A 13,868-nucleotide genomic window follows, 5' to 3' on the forward strand; every position below is an offset into this window, starting at 1 on the left:
TGTATCACCGAGGCCGTCATCCTAATCTGGGCTAATCCCTGCGCGCACCGGTTCTTTTTGCAGCGAGGGAACGGATCCAGCGGTTCCGAGGTTCTGCAGGTGTGAAGACTGACCGGTCTAGACCTCCAGGACAGTCTATGTGGAGCAGGTGTGCCCCCCCCCCCCCCCCTCTGTGCATTAAGCAGCGATGGAAACCATTAACGGCCTCGTGATGCTCTTTTTCCATCCTCGCTGTTTGCCGTTTGCGTCTCCAAGCCAGGACGACATTCCACATTAGAGCAGCGTTTAATTAGAAGCCTTGTCCCCCCCCCCCCCCCCTAATAAAGAGCTCCTCTCGCAGCGTGCGTTTGTCCGCACGCCAAACAAACGCCTCCGGCGCCGCTCGCGTCGGAACAATCCGTCCCGACAGTCCTCGTTAGGGACGTGGATTCATGGACCCGTAAATAAATAACGACGACCACTTCAGAGGCGGAAGAATTAAAATCTGCTGCTTCAGGGTGGGACGCAGGGAGCGTCTCCCAGTGATGTGGTCCGGCCTCGCCGTCTGGGGAGTCCTGGTCCACAGTGACCTCCGACCCCTCCGCTCTGGTGAGTCCTGGTCCACAGTGACCTCCGACCCCTCCGCTCTGGTAAGTCCTGGTCCACAGTGACCTCCGACCCCTCCACTCTGGTAAGTCCTGGTCCACAGTGACCTCCGACCCCTCCGCTCTGGTGAGTCCTGGTCCACAGTGACCTCCGACCCCGTCGCTCTGGTGAGTCCTTGTCCACAGTGACCTTCTACCCCTCCGCTCTGGTCCACAGTGACCTCCGACCCCTCCGCTCTGGTGAGTCCTTGTCCACAGTGACCTTCTACCCCTCCGCTCTGGTCCACAGTGACCTCCGACCCCTCCGCTCTGGTGAGTCCTGGTCCACAGCGAGGTTCCTGTTGGTCCCCAAAGAGAGGCTTTAATCTGACAGCTGGAAGTTGAATTCCAGTCTGGTGACCCCCCCCCCCCCCCCGGTTCCGGTCAAGCCCATCCCCGAGGTCTGACCGCTCACTCGAGCCGCCGAGGTGTCTGTTTCGGGGGGGGACAGCAAGGACGGCGGCGCAGCCGGGCCTCCTCGTCCGCAGAGGGACGCTTTTCCTGAACTTCATTACATCCCTCAAAGCTGCTCTTTGTCCGCCGTAATCCAGAGATCCTTCCGAGCGACGAGCTTGAGTTTCACGCCGGGGAGAACCTCAAAGGGTCTGGAAGGGATTTCAAAGGCGAGGGGCCGCCATATCACCCGAGCGTGGCCTTCGTGTCCCGGCCTTATCTCCGCCCGGGCCGGGGTCAAGCTGGCCACATGCTGCAGCTGAATTAACCCTCTGATTACCTGATGCTGCTTGAACTTTAGAGGTTCTGTAGATTTACAGCCAGAAGCAAAGTTACTAACAAATATGGATCAGCCGTTCATAGTCAAACCGGAGATTTCCCCGTCCAACCCAAATGTTCCCTTCCTCTGATCCGATCCACACAGACCAGCATCCCTCAAGCTGCTAGGATGCTGCTAACCTGATGCGGATCCAGACTCCACTTCTGGTTCCTCAGGAATCGCATCCTGTTCTCGACGAAGGAAGGAAGGAAGGAAGGAAGGAAGGCCTCCAGTTCTGGAATATTCCTGCTGCAGCCGCCTCCTTCAGATCCCACCAGAGGTTCCCTCCTGATTCCAATCAGGCGCCTCTAGAATGATCCGGAACTTCTTCTGGAATCAGGTCTTGGTGGACTCTGAGGTCTCTCCATCCTGTGATGTATTGAGCTTCATCTTCCTCACAGAGATGTTTTCTTTTAGGATTTCCTGACCGGAGTTCAGACCAGGAGCCCCGACGCAGATTTAGGCCTAAACATAAGAACCTTTGGGACTCGACTGGAGGTCGTCTGAAGGACATCTGACCTGAGGATGAGGATGGCGACTGTATTGACGGAGGCGGAGTCATTTAGGATTCAATAGTTTTTGCTTCCATAAAGAGACGAGGAAACAAGCGCACCAAAGCAACGCTTCAATCTCGACTGCTTGGTTTCCCTTTACAATAATCCGGGATCGACCGCAGTGTGATAAAATCTTAACAACTTCCGAACTCCCGGAGGATAAGCCCGCTATGCACCTCGAAGACGGGAAGCAATCCGGGATATCAGCCTTTCAAAGCAGGCCAGCGAAGCCAAGTGGGCCTCAATGATGTGCCGGCCGGCGGCCCCTAATCCCCGCACAGGCCTCCGATGCTGAGAGACAGGGCGCGTTTTTAATTAAGAGCTTCCCCGTCCAACCCCAAAGGCAACTCAGACTAGTCCTTTGATCCGCCTGAGCACTTTATTACTCCACAAGGAGCATTTTAAGGTTCCAACAATGGATCATCTGTTCAAGCCTCTGCCCTGCGCTCCGAGGCCATCCGGATACGTGAGCGGAGTCTTAGCGGAGCGTATCTGGAGCAGGGGATGATGCCGAGATAAGCAGGAGAGGAACAGGAAGCCCCGGAGGGACCAGGTTTTAGTGGAAGTCCCCCCAAATCTGCTGCACCAAACGTCAACCCTAATGTCACGGTGCAAAAACATAAAAGTAGCGCCTCGGTGGAATTTAGTTCCCGGCGCGTTCGGTCTGAAATGGCATGCAGCAGTTAGCATTCAGTGGCTAAACCAAAGAAGAAGAAGAAGATCCTTCCCCTCCAAGGTAAAGAACTGTTTTTTAAGCCAGCAAGCCAATTATATTCTGCTTGTTCATCTGACCTACGGAGGGCGCTATTGTGTGATGTGGATGTTTCGACAAGTAAGAAGAAGTACAACAAAGAGAAATCTGTAGGACTTCATTAATCAATAAAAAAAAAATTGACATTTAAACAGTTTAAGCATCAAGGCGCAAATGACATTTACAGTTTTAAAGTGAAATGAAAAGTAGTTAGTACCTGTATCATGACTCATGTAAGTAAAAGTACGAATAAACAGGTAAATAGACTTACAAAGTTATAAACAGCACAAAGTCACAAACGCCTCTCAGGTCTGGGAAAGTCCGAGTTAAAGGAGGCGGCCCGATCCAAGGTCACCGAAGCCCGGGGGGGCCCGGCGGCTTTCGAACGTTTTCAGGTTGAATCTTTCCTTTAGCCTCTGAGCTAAACGTATTAGCACGCTACCCCAACAGGAAGTTTTAACAAGCAAAACAAAAGTCGTCCAAACAAACCTTAAAATAATTTCTACGTGGAAATCAACGAGTGAAATCTAAATATCAAAAGACACAAATGAGTATTCATGTCTGGGCGAAACGGAGTTTTCGTATGTACGCGTGGCGGCTGTCTGGGGACGAAGAGGACGAGGAAGAGGATGAACGATCGGGATCCGTTTACGACGCCGATGTTTCAGTCTCCCTTCATTCCGTCGTCTCCGCTTCCCTGAACACAAATGTTAGTAACTTTAAATTCTACCGTTGATGAAACTAAAATCGGAGCAACACTGAAATGCTAACATTCACTAGCATCACAACAATAGTATTAGTTAAAGGGGGGGGTGCATGAAAGTCTTTTATTCTGAAAGGCACGGCGCCGTCCGTCCCCTCTCAGATGAACTCCCCTCGGAACGGAAGCGAGCCGGAGCGCTGCTGCTGCCAGCGGCGCCGCAGCCTGGCCAGCGGCGCGTCCCTCGGGTCCCCGAACTCGGAGAAGCCCAGCTGGTCGAGAACGTCGTAAACTCCGGCCCCGGCGGCGACCTGACGGAGACACGAACCGTTAGCACCCCCCAAGCAGCTCATCCCCCCCCACCCTAACTCGCCTCCTCTCATTCTAGCAGATTTATTTAGAAGCTAAAGTTCGTCTCCGCTTCACTGATTTCTAAAAAACCCAGACGGGTTCAAACAATCCGACCGGGCAGAATCGGTGCGTGATTCAGCGCGGGGGGGTGCAGGGGTGCGGCCGTGACCTCGGCCGTGCAGCCGTGACCTCGAACGCACCACCGGCGGTGGAGATGAGCCCCGACCGCCTTCGGCGTCGCAGGTCGCCATTACTGATCCTGCCACGGTCACCGCTGATCGGCTGACGATTGATCCTCTGGGCCGGTCGGGTTGGGTTGGGCGGGGGCTGCTGCGAGGGCCATTAGAGCCGGTCCAGTGCGCCGCATATATGTGCTCTTCATAACAGAGAGAACGGGCCCCCGGGGCGACCCGGAATATTCCTCTGGAGATTGTTTTCTCAACGATTGTCCCGTCTTTGTCTTTTGGAATCCTGAGTTGTTTCTTTGAGTTTATTCCGCTTCAATAAAGACAAAAGATTTTCATCCGGACAGACGAGCTCGTAGAGGTGAGACTGGACAGCGCGGCGTTGTCCTTCATCCCGGCTGCTCCTCTTCACAGCCGGGTCAGTTTAACGGGTCGCCACATACGTCCCACTGCAGCGTCTGCGACTTCAAGACGACTCATTTGCTTGGAATACACATAAATTCTTTACTTTTACCGTCGGAGCGCAGCTGGACAAGCGCTTAATGCACCGACAACGGAGCAGAACCCAGACCTTAGGAAGTCCAGCAGGGAGCAACAGAACCGGAACCAGCCGAGCCCAGGCCTTAGGAAGTCCAGCAGGGAGCAACAGAACCGGAACCAGCCGAGCCCAGGCCTTAGGAAGTCCAGCAGGGAGCAACAGAACCGGAACCAGCCGAGCCCAGGCCTTAGGAAGTCCAGCAGGGAGCAACAGAACCGGAACCAGCCGAGCCCAGGCCTTAGGAAGTCCAGCAGGGAGCAACAGAACCAGAACCAGCAGAGCCCAGGCCTTAGGAAGTCCAGCAGGGAGCAACAGAACCAGAACCAGCCGAGCCCAGGCCTTAGGAAGTCCAGCAGGGAGCAACAGAACCAGAACCAGCCGAGCCCAGGCCTTAGGAAGTCCAGCAGGGAGCAACAGAACCAGAACCAGCCTAGCCCAGGCCTTAGAAAGTCCAGCAGGGAGCAACAGAACCGGAACCAGCTTGTAAACTCCAGGACGAGAGTCCAAACGAAACTCAGATACGTGCACAAAGTGATTTCATTGTCATTCCAGCGCTCTCTAAAACAGAGGAACGTGTTCCTAGTGACGGAATAAATAGAACGGAACTCCGTCCCTGCTCACAGATGATCCTTCAGGAACAGGAAATACCGTCGATGTTTAATACCCGTACCTGCTCCATCCAGCCGGTGAAGGAGCGCTGCCAGGAGCTCTTCTTCTCCAGGTGCAGGTAGGTGTTGAAGAGGATGAGGTAAATGTAGCGCTCCAGGTACTGCAGGCTCCTCAGCAGCAACTCCTGGACCTCCTCCTCCGTTTTACCGCTTTTAATCTAAGGACAGAGGCCAATAAAGATTTATTTGTGGTCAGAATGTACACATTTATTACCACTTGCATTCGAATGCTATATTTTGTGACATGCAATTCGAGAAAAGCTCATTTAAATATTAAATTCAGATAACAACAAACAACAAAGGACAAAAATTAAATAATGGCGACATTCGCCGACAAATCAAACTCAAATATCTCCTTTAAAAAAAAAAACCCACTCATGTTTAATTTTTCATAAAAAAATCACTGAGAAAAGTCAAACAAAAATCCACCAATCCATACACAGGAAGGAGGATGTGGGCGGGTTCAGCCCTGTTGGGCCCGCCCACAATGACTAAATACCAGCAGTAGGTTTTTTTTTTTTAGTTGTGAACAGGAGGATCAATTAAATCGGGGGTGTTTTGGGGTTATATAACGTCCTCACTCTGCCCCCGTCCCCCCCCCCCCCCCACGGGGCATCGGCCTCCGCCTGCATGGACACCAATTCCATGTGCCGCCATATCGATGTTGACTTTTGGGCCACCAGCTCCAGAACCGAGGTTCCGTGTCCTCCAAAGGGCAGGCAGAGGTCACGCGTGATGCGTTCAGGGACGTCTCGGCGTCACGAGCGTCTGCCATCCAGCTGTAAGCGCGAGGCCCAGTTTGGACCGGAAAAAGCAGGAGTTCAGACGTTATCGCCGGCGGGGAGGGGGGGTCATTTGAGATGAGCGCGCTGCACCATATTATGATCATTCCAGAGCTGAATGACGCAGCATAGGGGGGGGGGGGGGGGGGGGGTCCTGTCCATTCCCAAACAGCTGTGGTTGGATCCCGGTTTTCCGAGCATCTGCATCAGAGCGTAGAAACGACGCCTCCTCTCGGGCGTCGAGGAAGAGCGAGATCGCGTGTCTCACCTTCTCTAATTGCCCCCGCTCGGCCCGCAGCAGGCGAACCCGATCACCCCGAGCGCCCTGCTACCCCGGGGGGGGGGGGGGCTTTCCATCATTTGATCTCTCAGCGGATAGCGGCCCTCACGCCGCGGCGGCATCGGCACCGCCGTGCGGTCGAGCGGCTTCCCGCGCGCTGGCAGACATTCCTGCAGAGAACGGCGTTGCGGTGAGGAGACGCCGCATGTCTTCCATTCCTGGGGAAGGAGGCGGCCTTCAAGGCTTCGGGCCCGCGGGGCTTACATTTCAAGTTCTGGGAGCGATAATCGTTTCCACTTCTCGGCAAAGTCGAGAGAAATATTTGCTGCGAAAAGAAAATCCTGATTCTACAGGTTTATCGTCTTAAATGTGCGATTAAAAGGCGAGGAGGAGGAGCAAGGATGAAGACGACCTTTATGGATGAAGACGATGCCATGTAGAAGCGAGTGCGACGAGGCGGCGCCGCCGCCCGCACGTTAATTACTTTTACAGATTCCAACGCTCTGATCTTTTTCCAGCGACTCAGCCACGAGACGCTGATGAAAGGATGATGTCAGAGATGAGGTGGGCCGTGCAGAGACCTGCCATCGGCTCCGCCCACTCAATCAGGCCAGACTTGCTCCGGCGCCGCTTCTGAACCAATCAAGCTGTTTTGATCAGAGAAGTGGAGAATCCTGTACGACCCAAAACGCGAGGAAGAGCGCGTCGCCAACGGAGAGGAGAGCAGCCCCTCCGACGAAGACGAGCAGGGACGGATCATTCTACAGCATGCAAACCCAACTGTGGAGCACAAAGATGGCGTTCCTGCGATCCGGTCCTGTGCAGACGGCGCCGCATCGCCCAAGAATCTGACGGATCTCGCTCAGCGCCAGGAACGGGCCGACGCTTCCCCTCGGCCATCCAGATTCCTGCAGGGGTCACGGTTCACAAGGTCTTCCTCTCCAAAACAAACCGCTCCGGTAATCCACACGGGCAGGAGCAGCTCGTAAAGCGGCGTAATATTAAAACGGGGTCTGCGGGCGGCGCCGGCGCCAAACGCTGACTCGGCTTTCTCCGGTAACTTCCAGGAAACGATGTCAGACGGCCGAGAAGCTTCATCCCGTTCAAAACTAGAGCGCCAGATACAGAGATACGGACTCAGCAGCTCGTCTGGTACCCAAAAGGACCCAAAAGGACCCGGGTCAGAAGAGGAGCCCGATGAGTCCAGCCGGGTGGGACGCCTCCATCTGAATAGGTTTTTCCACCCCGTGTCGATGAGGGAGGGGCTACAAGAAGACAGAGTTGGGGTAATCCCCCCCCTCCTTCTCCCCTTCTTTACATCTCACCATCTGGGACTGTTTATCACCCGACCTGCTGGTTCAGGCAGGAAGGGAACGACTGACCTGGGGTCTGCTGCAGACCCAGAAACATTCAGCGTGGAGGGAAGGTCAAAGGAAGGTCGAGCGCTCCGAGGCGGAGCCGCGAAGCCCGTCGATGACATCAGAGCATCGTTTCAGAGCTTGAAACACTGAAGCTCTCGCTGCCGCTGCTGCTGAAACAAATCACCTGATTGATTTGAACGGGAGCCGGCGGCCTCTTCCTGCAGCCCGGGACAATGAGGCCCACTGACGGGACGGAGACGGGACGGAGACAGGACGGCTGCCTCCGGCGGGACGAGGACGGCTGAGGGCGCACAATGTCCACAGTCTGCTTTACAAACGACTAAAACAGAGCCGTGTTCATGCAGAGGCCACGCCCCACTTCGTTCCCTTCACCCCTGGTTTAAATAACCGCTGGCGGGGATGCTCTTCATCCCTTCTTCATCCCTTCTTCAGGATGAAGAAAGCTCGGCGAGCAGCGGGGGGGGGGGGGATCTAGGGACAAGTTGCGTCGCAGCGATTTCCACGCTGTCCAGCTCAGAGCGGAGGATCCAACGATCTGCAGCAGATGTTTGACCTTTGTTTGGCGCCATCTGTGGGGATCTTGAGGCACTGCAGCCGGACCGCCGACGAGCTGATGGGAACCGTCTTATTACAAATGTAAAACACTCCGGATGACGTCACACTTTTAGATACTATATATTTATACAGACTTCCATGAAGTCCGAGTCCTAAAATGAATCCAAATAAAAAATGTCATACAATAAATACTCGGCCGACTTTTTCTCAGACAAGAAAATGGACGGATGGATGGAATTCTGAAATTCCACCGCGAGGTGTCACCCTTGACTAAACAGCCGCTGCCGCCGAGTCCGTAAACGGGAGCGTGGCAGAACTGAACGCCATCAGCGGCCTCGAGGAGCGTCCTGCGGAGCCGTACCTGTCTGTACGAGGAGATGATGACCTCCCTCAGGTGGTAGTGCATGGGGGTCATGGTCTCGCTGACAGAGTCCAGGGCCACGTCCACCTCCCTCTTCATCCGGTGGCCGTCGGGCAGCAGACGGACCAGCTGCATCACCACCTGGAGTCAAGCCACGCCCACGTCATGTTTGCTTCCTGCTTGGCCATGAATAACCTCCTCGTAGAACACGCGTCCCCAGCGTCAGTCGCTTTAAAAGCGCGTACCTCAAACTCTCCTTTCGTGTATTTCGCATCAGGAACACTCACAAACTCGTCCTCTGCGAACTCGGGGAAGCCCTGCGGACGGGAGACACCGGTTTGATGCAGCCTTGTGCGAGCGTGCAGAAAGCGCAGCGGCGTCTCACGTTAAAGTGCCACAGCGTCAGCACGCCGATGACCATGGCGGTCGTGGTCCGGCCGCCGCCGTTAGAGCAGTTGAACACGAAGGCCGAGCGAGATTCCTCGGCCAAGGCGCTCTTCATGGCCTCCAGCAGCTTATCAAAGTCCTGAGAGCAACAACAACAACAACAAACGTCGTATTTAAAACCTTTTCACCACAATCACATCCAAAGAAACATTAAATTACGCATCTGCCAGAATCACGAGTATAAATGCAGAAATCTATCAGTCGCGTTTCAACGCTGAAGCCATGTCAGTACCATCGTTGACCACCAGAGGGCGGACACGCCTCACTCATGCTCAGCTCAGGTTTACCTGTTCACACCTGTGGACAGCTGAGAGGCGCAAAAGGTCCTAAACAATCCAACGATGTTCCAACCAGAAGGTTTTTAGTCAACTATTTAAAATTAAAATAAAGATACTTTGAAGTCGGAGGAGAAACGGATCCAGAGATCTCCATAAAAGTTATTGAAAATAGTTTTTTGACTTCTCAAGTAATCCTGCCGAGAGAGTAACTAGTTACCTGGGTGGAGGTGAATATGAAAACGTCATCGTGTTAAAGGTTCAGGTACCTCCTCCCTGGGGGCGCTGCAGTCCGGCAGCGGGATGCGTCTGTAGGCGAGGCCTCGGTGGGCGCCGACCTGCTGGTTGAAGTTCTCCCGGACGGTCAGGCAGCTCTTCATCATCTTCATCTGCTTCTCCTGCTCCAGCGTCACCTCAAGCCACTTCTGAGCTCTCAGGATCTCCTCCTTCAGGGAGGTCTCCAGTTCCTACGGGCCAGGAGGCGGCGGGAGAACTGTAAACCCGGGAGGGGGCGGAGCCGGACGGAGGCGGTAAACGCTACCTCTATCAGCTGGGGGTCGGAGGACGGGACGGCGATGTGCCGGTCCACGCGTGACGGCTCCCTCACGTTGAAGATCTGCCCGTTCCCCTCCAGCACCAGCTCCTCCTGCAGGTTGACCCACAACACGTGGCTGTGCTTCCGCTTCTCGTCCGCCAGGTGGGCCAGAACGGCGCCGGCAGCCTGAACGCAACACAGTCACCGTTAGAGGTCCGGCCTGAGCGCTCTGAAATGAAGCCACGCCCCCGTGACGGCGTCCGGCACCTCTGACGTCGGCTGAGCCACGCCGTACACCGGCATCTTCGGGACCCGTCGGAAGTTGACGGCCTTCATCTCCCTCGCGGTGCCGAGCACGTCTGGAGCCAGGCGGGCGCCGGCGACCTAGCGGTAGCATGTGCCGTACGTTTACACGTCTTGCGACCGCGTCGTGGCGGTTAAAGGCGGCGCCTTCCCGGTCTCCTCACCAGGACGCGGGCTCCTCTGGTGACCAGCTCCGCCGGCGCCGACAGCTCCGACAGGTTCATCCGGGCCAGCAGCCGGTAGAGCCAAGCGTGGCGACACATCCACCGGCTGAAGCTGCACACGAAGGCGAGGGGATACTACCGGAACAAAATAAACGCCGTGAGACCCTCGCTGCGGATCGCAAAGCCGAGAAAGACGGCAGCGCCGCACCTGCTCACGGAGGTACGCGTTGAACACGAGCAGGTAGAAGTAGCGCTCCAGGCTCTGCATGGTTCTGTTCAGGAAGTAGTCTTTGGTGCTGCTCCCCTAGAATCCGTTCACATCCGGTACGCATCTTTGTTTATTCCCACAAACGGCGCCGGCGGAGCGCCGGATTTCCTTCTCTTGATTCAGCAGATCAAACAAAGCGCCGTCTCTCACCTGCACCTGAAAGTCTTCTCCGATCGCCTCCAGCTTCTTCTTGTTCTCGCCGATGGCGTCCTTGATGTTGTGCATCTCTGAGCAGGCAGCGACGGCCCGGTCCACCTGGGCACATCACCGGAGCGCTCGCTTTAACCTCCCCGTCCCCTCCGAAGCGGCGGCGTCACAACGTCTCACCTCCTCCATGACCTGCTGTCCATCAGGAAGTCTGCTGATCAGCGACTGGACCACCCGGAACGGGGGCTTCGGCGCCGAAGCCGCCGCCTCCTCGGCTCTGAAAGACAAACGAGATCGGGTCTGAAGTCGCCCGGATCAAAAAGGCGAGTTCATCCGGCGCCGTTCTCGGCTCTCACTGCGGCGGCGGGCGAGAGTCGGCGCTCAGCCGATTCATGACCAGCGTGCCGAGGATCATGGCGAGGTTGGTGCGTCCGACGCCGACCTGGCAGCTGAAGAGGAGGGCGGGGAGTCGCCGGGAAGCATCGCGGCCCCGAGCCAAGCTGGAGCTCTCCTGGGAACCGGAGATGAAGAGATCGGTAAATCCGGAAGCACAAATCACAGACGTCACCGAGAGCGTTCCGGGAGCAGGGACAAGGTCGGAGCGCCGGCTGGGCGTCCAAAAAAGGGAAAAACGGGAAGATGAACATCCAGCGGGAGTGACGGGCGGGACGGAAGCCAGAAGGCGCCGGACGCAGCGGGCTTTCCGTTACCCATCAAACCCCGGAGCGGTCCAGAAGACGGACTCGAGAGGATTAGGAGACGCCGTCCGGCTTCCTCCGGGACGAATCCCAGACGCTCCCCGATATTCCAGCCATTAATAACGTTTACGGCACATCAAAACAAAGACTCGCATCAGGACCAAATAGGGACGAGCCGAGGCGGACCGTTAGCACGTTAGCACGTTAGCCTGAACTCACCCGGAGAATGTTCACGAACGCGTCAAAGTCTTCCTCCAGCGGCGCCCCGTCCACCGGCAGCGGCAGCCGGTGGTACCTGCGAAACGGGAGGCCGTTACTAAGAGACGGCGTTCCGTCAATACTCCAGCGTATCTAGGTCACACGTGCACACGCACGCGCACAAGGTAGGGCTCACATCGAGGCTGCAGCTACAAATATTAAGTTACAGAAATAAAAACTAATGTTAGAAGCTGATCAGAAACGAACCAATCAGGTGCAGGGGGAGGGGTTAGCGTTTGGGTCTGTCCTGCGGTTTCTTTTTGGCTGCGTCAGCCTAAAACCTCTGCAGCGCGTCGCATCGGAGCAAAGCTGCCGGTCTGATTTCAAACAGGAAGCTGCCGTCTGCACTTTTCACGCCTCTGATTTCCCACAAACAGGCGGCGCCGTTTTCAACTGGCCAACGGCGTGCGAGCTACAGGCGAACGGCCGAGACGTGCGAACCTGTAACCCGGCATGGTGAACACGGGCCTCTTGTAGACCTCCTCCGTCACGCGGATGTCCTCCTCGCACGCGACGGCGATCTTCTGCGGCTCGTCTTTGAAGTGCTCGATGTCGCTGTAGACGTAAAAGGTGCCGTCGCCGAGTTTGGCGAAGTCGTGGAGCTGCAGACAGGAGGAGAGCGAGGCGTAGCAGCTAACGCTAACGCTAAAGCCCAGCCCCGACCGAACGGCCGCGGCGCCTCACCTCCTTCCTGACGGTGAGCTCCAGGCTCTCCACCGGCTCCTCCCCCTTTAAGCCGTGGAGGTTCTCGTGCAGGTTCGCCTTCCTCCTGGGGGTGTACGGCACGAAGTCGCCGTCCTTGCGGAGGAAAACCACCGGCTCCTCCCTCACGCAGACGAATATGACCTCCTGTGAAGCGAAGCGGACGGTCGATGCCCTCCCACCGAACGGCGACTGGAAACTATCTGATGTGCAATTTTGTCCGTTTCGTTTCTATTCCGGTCGGTTTGCAGCTTTTCCACCGACCGCGGCTTTCTGTGTGCTCGCTGTTCAGCCGCGGCCGCCAGCGGGAACGCGGCTCCGCAAATATTTACCGACCAGGAAGACTAAAAGAGGTGAAGCAGAGCGGGCGCACATGGCGGGCCACGCAGAATGTGGGCGTGGCGGCAGAATGACCTCGTGTCCCTGGGCCTGGAGCCGCTGGAGAACCCGTCGGAAGCCGTTCAGGCTGGGCTGGCCCATCCCGGTAAAGGGGGTGGGACCCCTGCAGCCGCCGGAAGTTGGGCGCGCCGTAGCTGCCGGTCGTGTTGAGGACGTCCGCCTTGCTGGAGACATCCTGGACCATGAAGTATTCCCCCTGGAACGAGAGCGAATCCATCTGAGAGAAGATTCCTCCCGTGGGCCGGCGTTTACGCCTCAGGATGACCTTTGACCTCGCCGGTCCTAAAAGCTCTTCAGCTTAAAGGGACAGGTTAGCATACGGGAGTCAACGTTAGCGCCGTTAGCACAGGATATATTTTCACGCCCACGTTTAGCACAGACCCGCGTGCAGGTTCAAGAGGCCTTTCCGCCGGCGTCCGGCCCCCGGGGGGGGGGGGGCAGGCCTGCGGGGGTCGCGGTTTAAAAGGCCCCCTGACGGAACCCGCCGAGGCCCGAGCCGACACAGCAGAGGTGACGGCGCACATCAAAGGTCTGATAGCGGGGTGACAACAGCCCCGTCCGGGTTATAAAACGGCGCATGACAATGTCCCCGTTTGGGCGTGAGCCTGTGAAAAGACTCGCCGGCCGGTCAGACGGCGTTCCACCCCGTGGGCCGGGGGCCTCACCTGCACCAGGTAGTGCTCCGGCATGGCGTCCGATATCCGGCCCACCTTGTAGTTGGTTTTAAGGATGTCATCGTGAATCTGAAACTCCTGTCTGCAATTGTACCTGTGAAGCACAGCAGCAGGTCGGGGGGTGGGGGGGGGTAAAAGAGCGGTCAATTCAATTATCAGCTGCTGTTTGCCCGGCCTGGCCCGACAAATGAGATGATAACGGGGGCAAACGCCGCGGCGACAGCCCGGGGGTGACACCCCAGTGATCAAAGAGGATTAACACCCAATTGTGACAACGCGGATTCGGGGAGGGGATTACGTGATGACGACAGGTGCGACTTTGTTGGCGATAATGGACTTGGCCTTGTTGTTGTGGATGTTGACCGTCTGAAACGGGCTCGTGCCGAGAGACTGCCTGCCGTCGGCCATCCCGTTGGCGTGGACGCTCTCAAGCGGCGGCGCTACGGAAACGGGCTGCGGCGCGGCGCTGGCAGTCGTACCCATGCTCCACGAGCAG

General features: G+C 56.5%; 1 protein-coding gene across 1 annotated transcript; it reads right to left on the reverse strand.

Annotated features, from left to right (window-relative positions):
* Window positions 1-3,554: 3,554 nt before the first annotated feature.
* On the reverse strand, window positions 3,555-13,868 carry pald1a (phosphatase domain containing paladin 1a). The gene is given in 20 exon segments (XM_068754603.1): window positions 3,555-3,711; window positions 5,145-5,300; window positions 8,503-8,643; window positions 8,748-8,819; window positions 8,888-9,028; window positions 9,494-9,691; window positions 9,766-9,945; window positions 10,027-10,143; window positions 10,227-10,361; window positions 10,435-10,530; window positions 10,645-10,749; window positions 10,822-10,918; window positions 10,998-11,152; window positions 11,559-11,634; window positions 12,039-12,199; window positions 12,282-12,446; window positions 12,714-12,782; window positions 12,784-12,894; window positions 13,364-13,466; window positions 13,671-13,868. Coding segments are annotated over 20 exon segments (2,613 nt in total). The 5' UTR covers window positions 13,856-13,868; the 3' UTR covers window positions 3,555-3,561.

The sequence above is a fragment of the Brachionichthys hirsutus genome, chromosome 21 (genome assembly GCF_040956055.1).
Source record: "Brachionichthys hirsutus isolate HB-005 chromosome 21, CSIRO-AGI_Bhir_v1, whole genome shotgun sequence".
NCBI classification, from domain to species: Eukaryota; Metazoa; Chordata; class Actinopteri; order Lophiiformes; family Brachionichthyidae; genus Brachionichthys; species Brachionichthys hirsutus.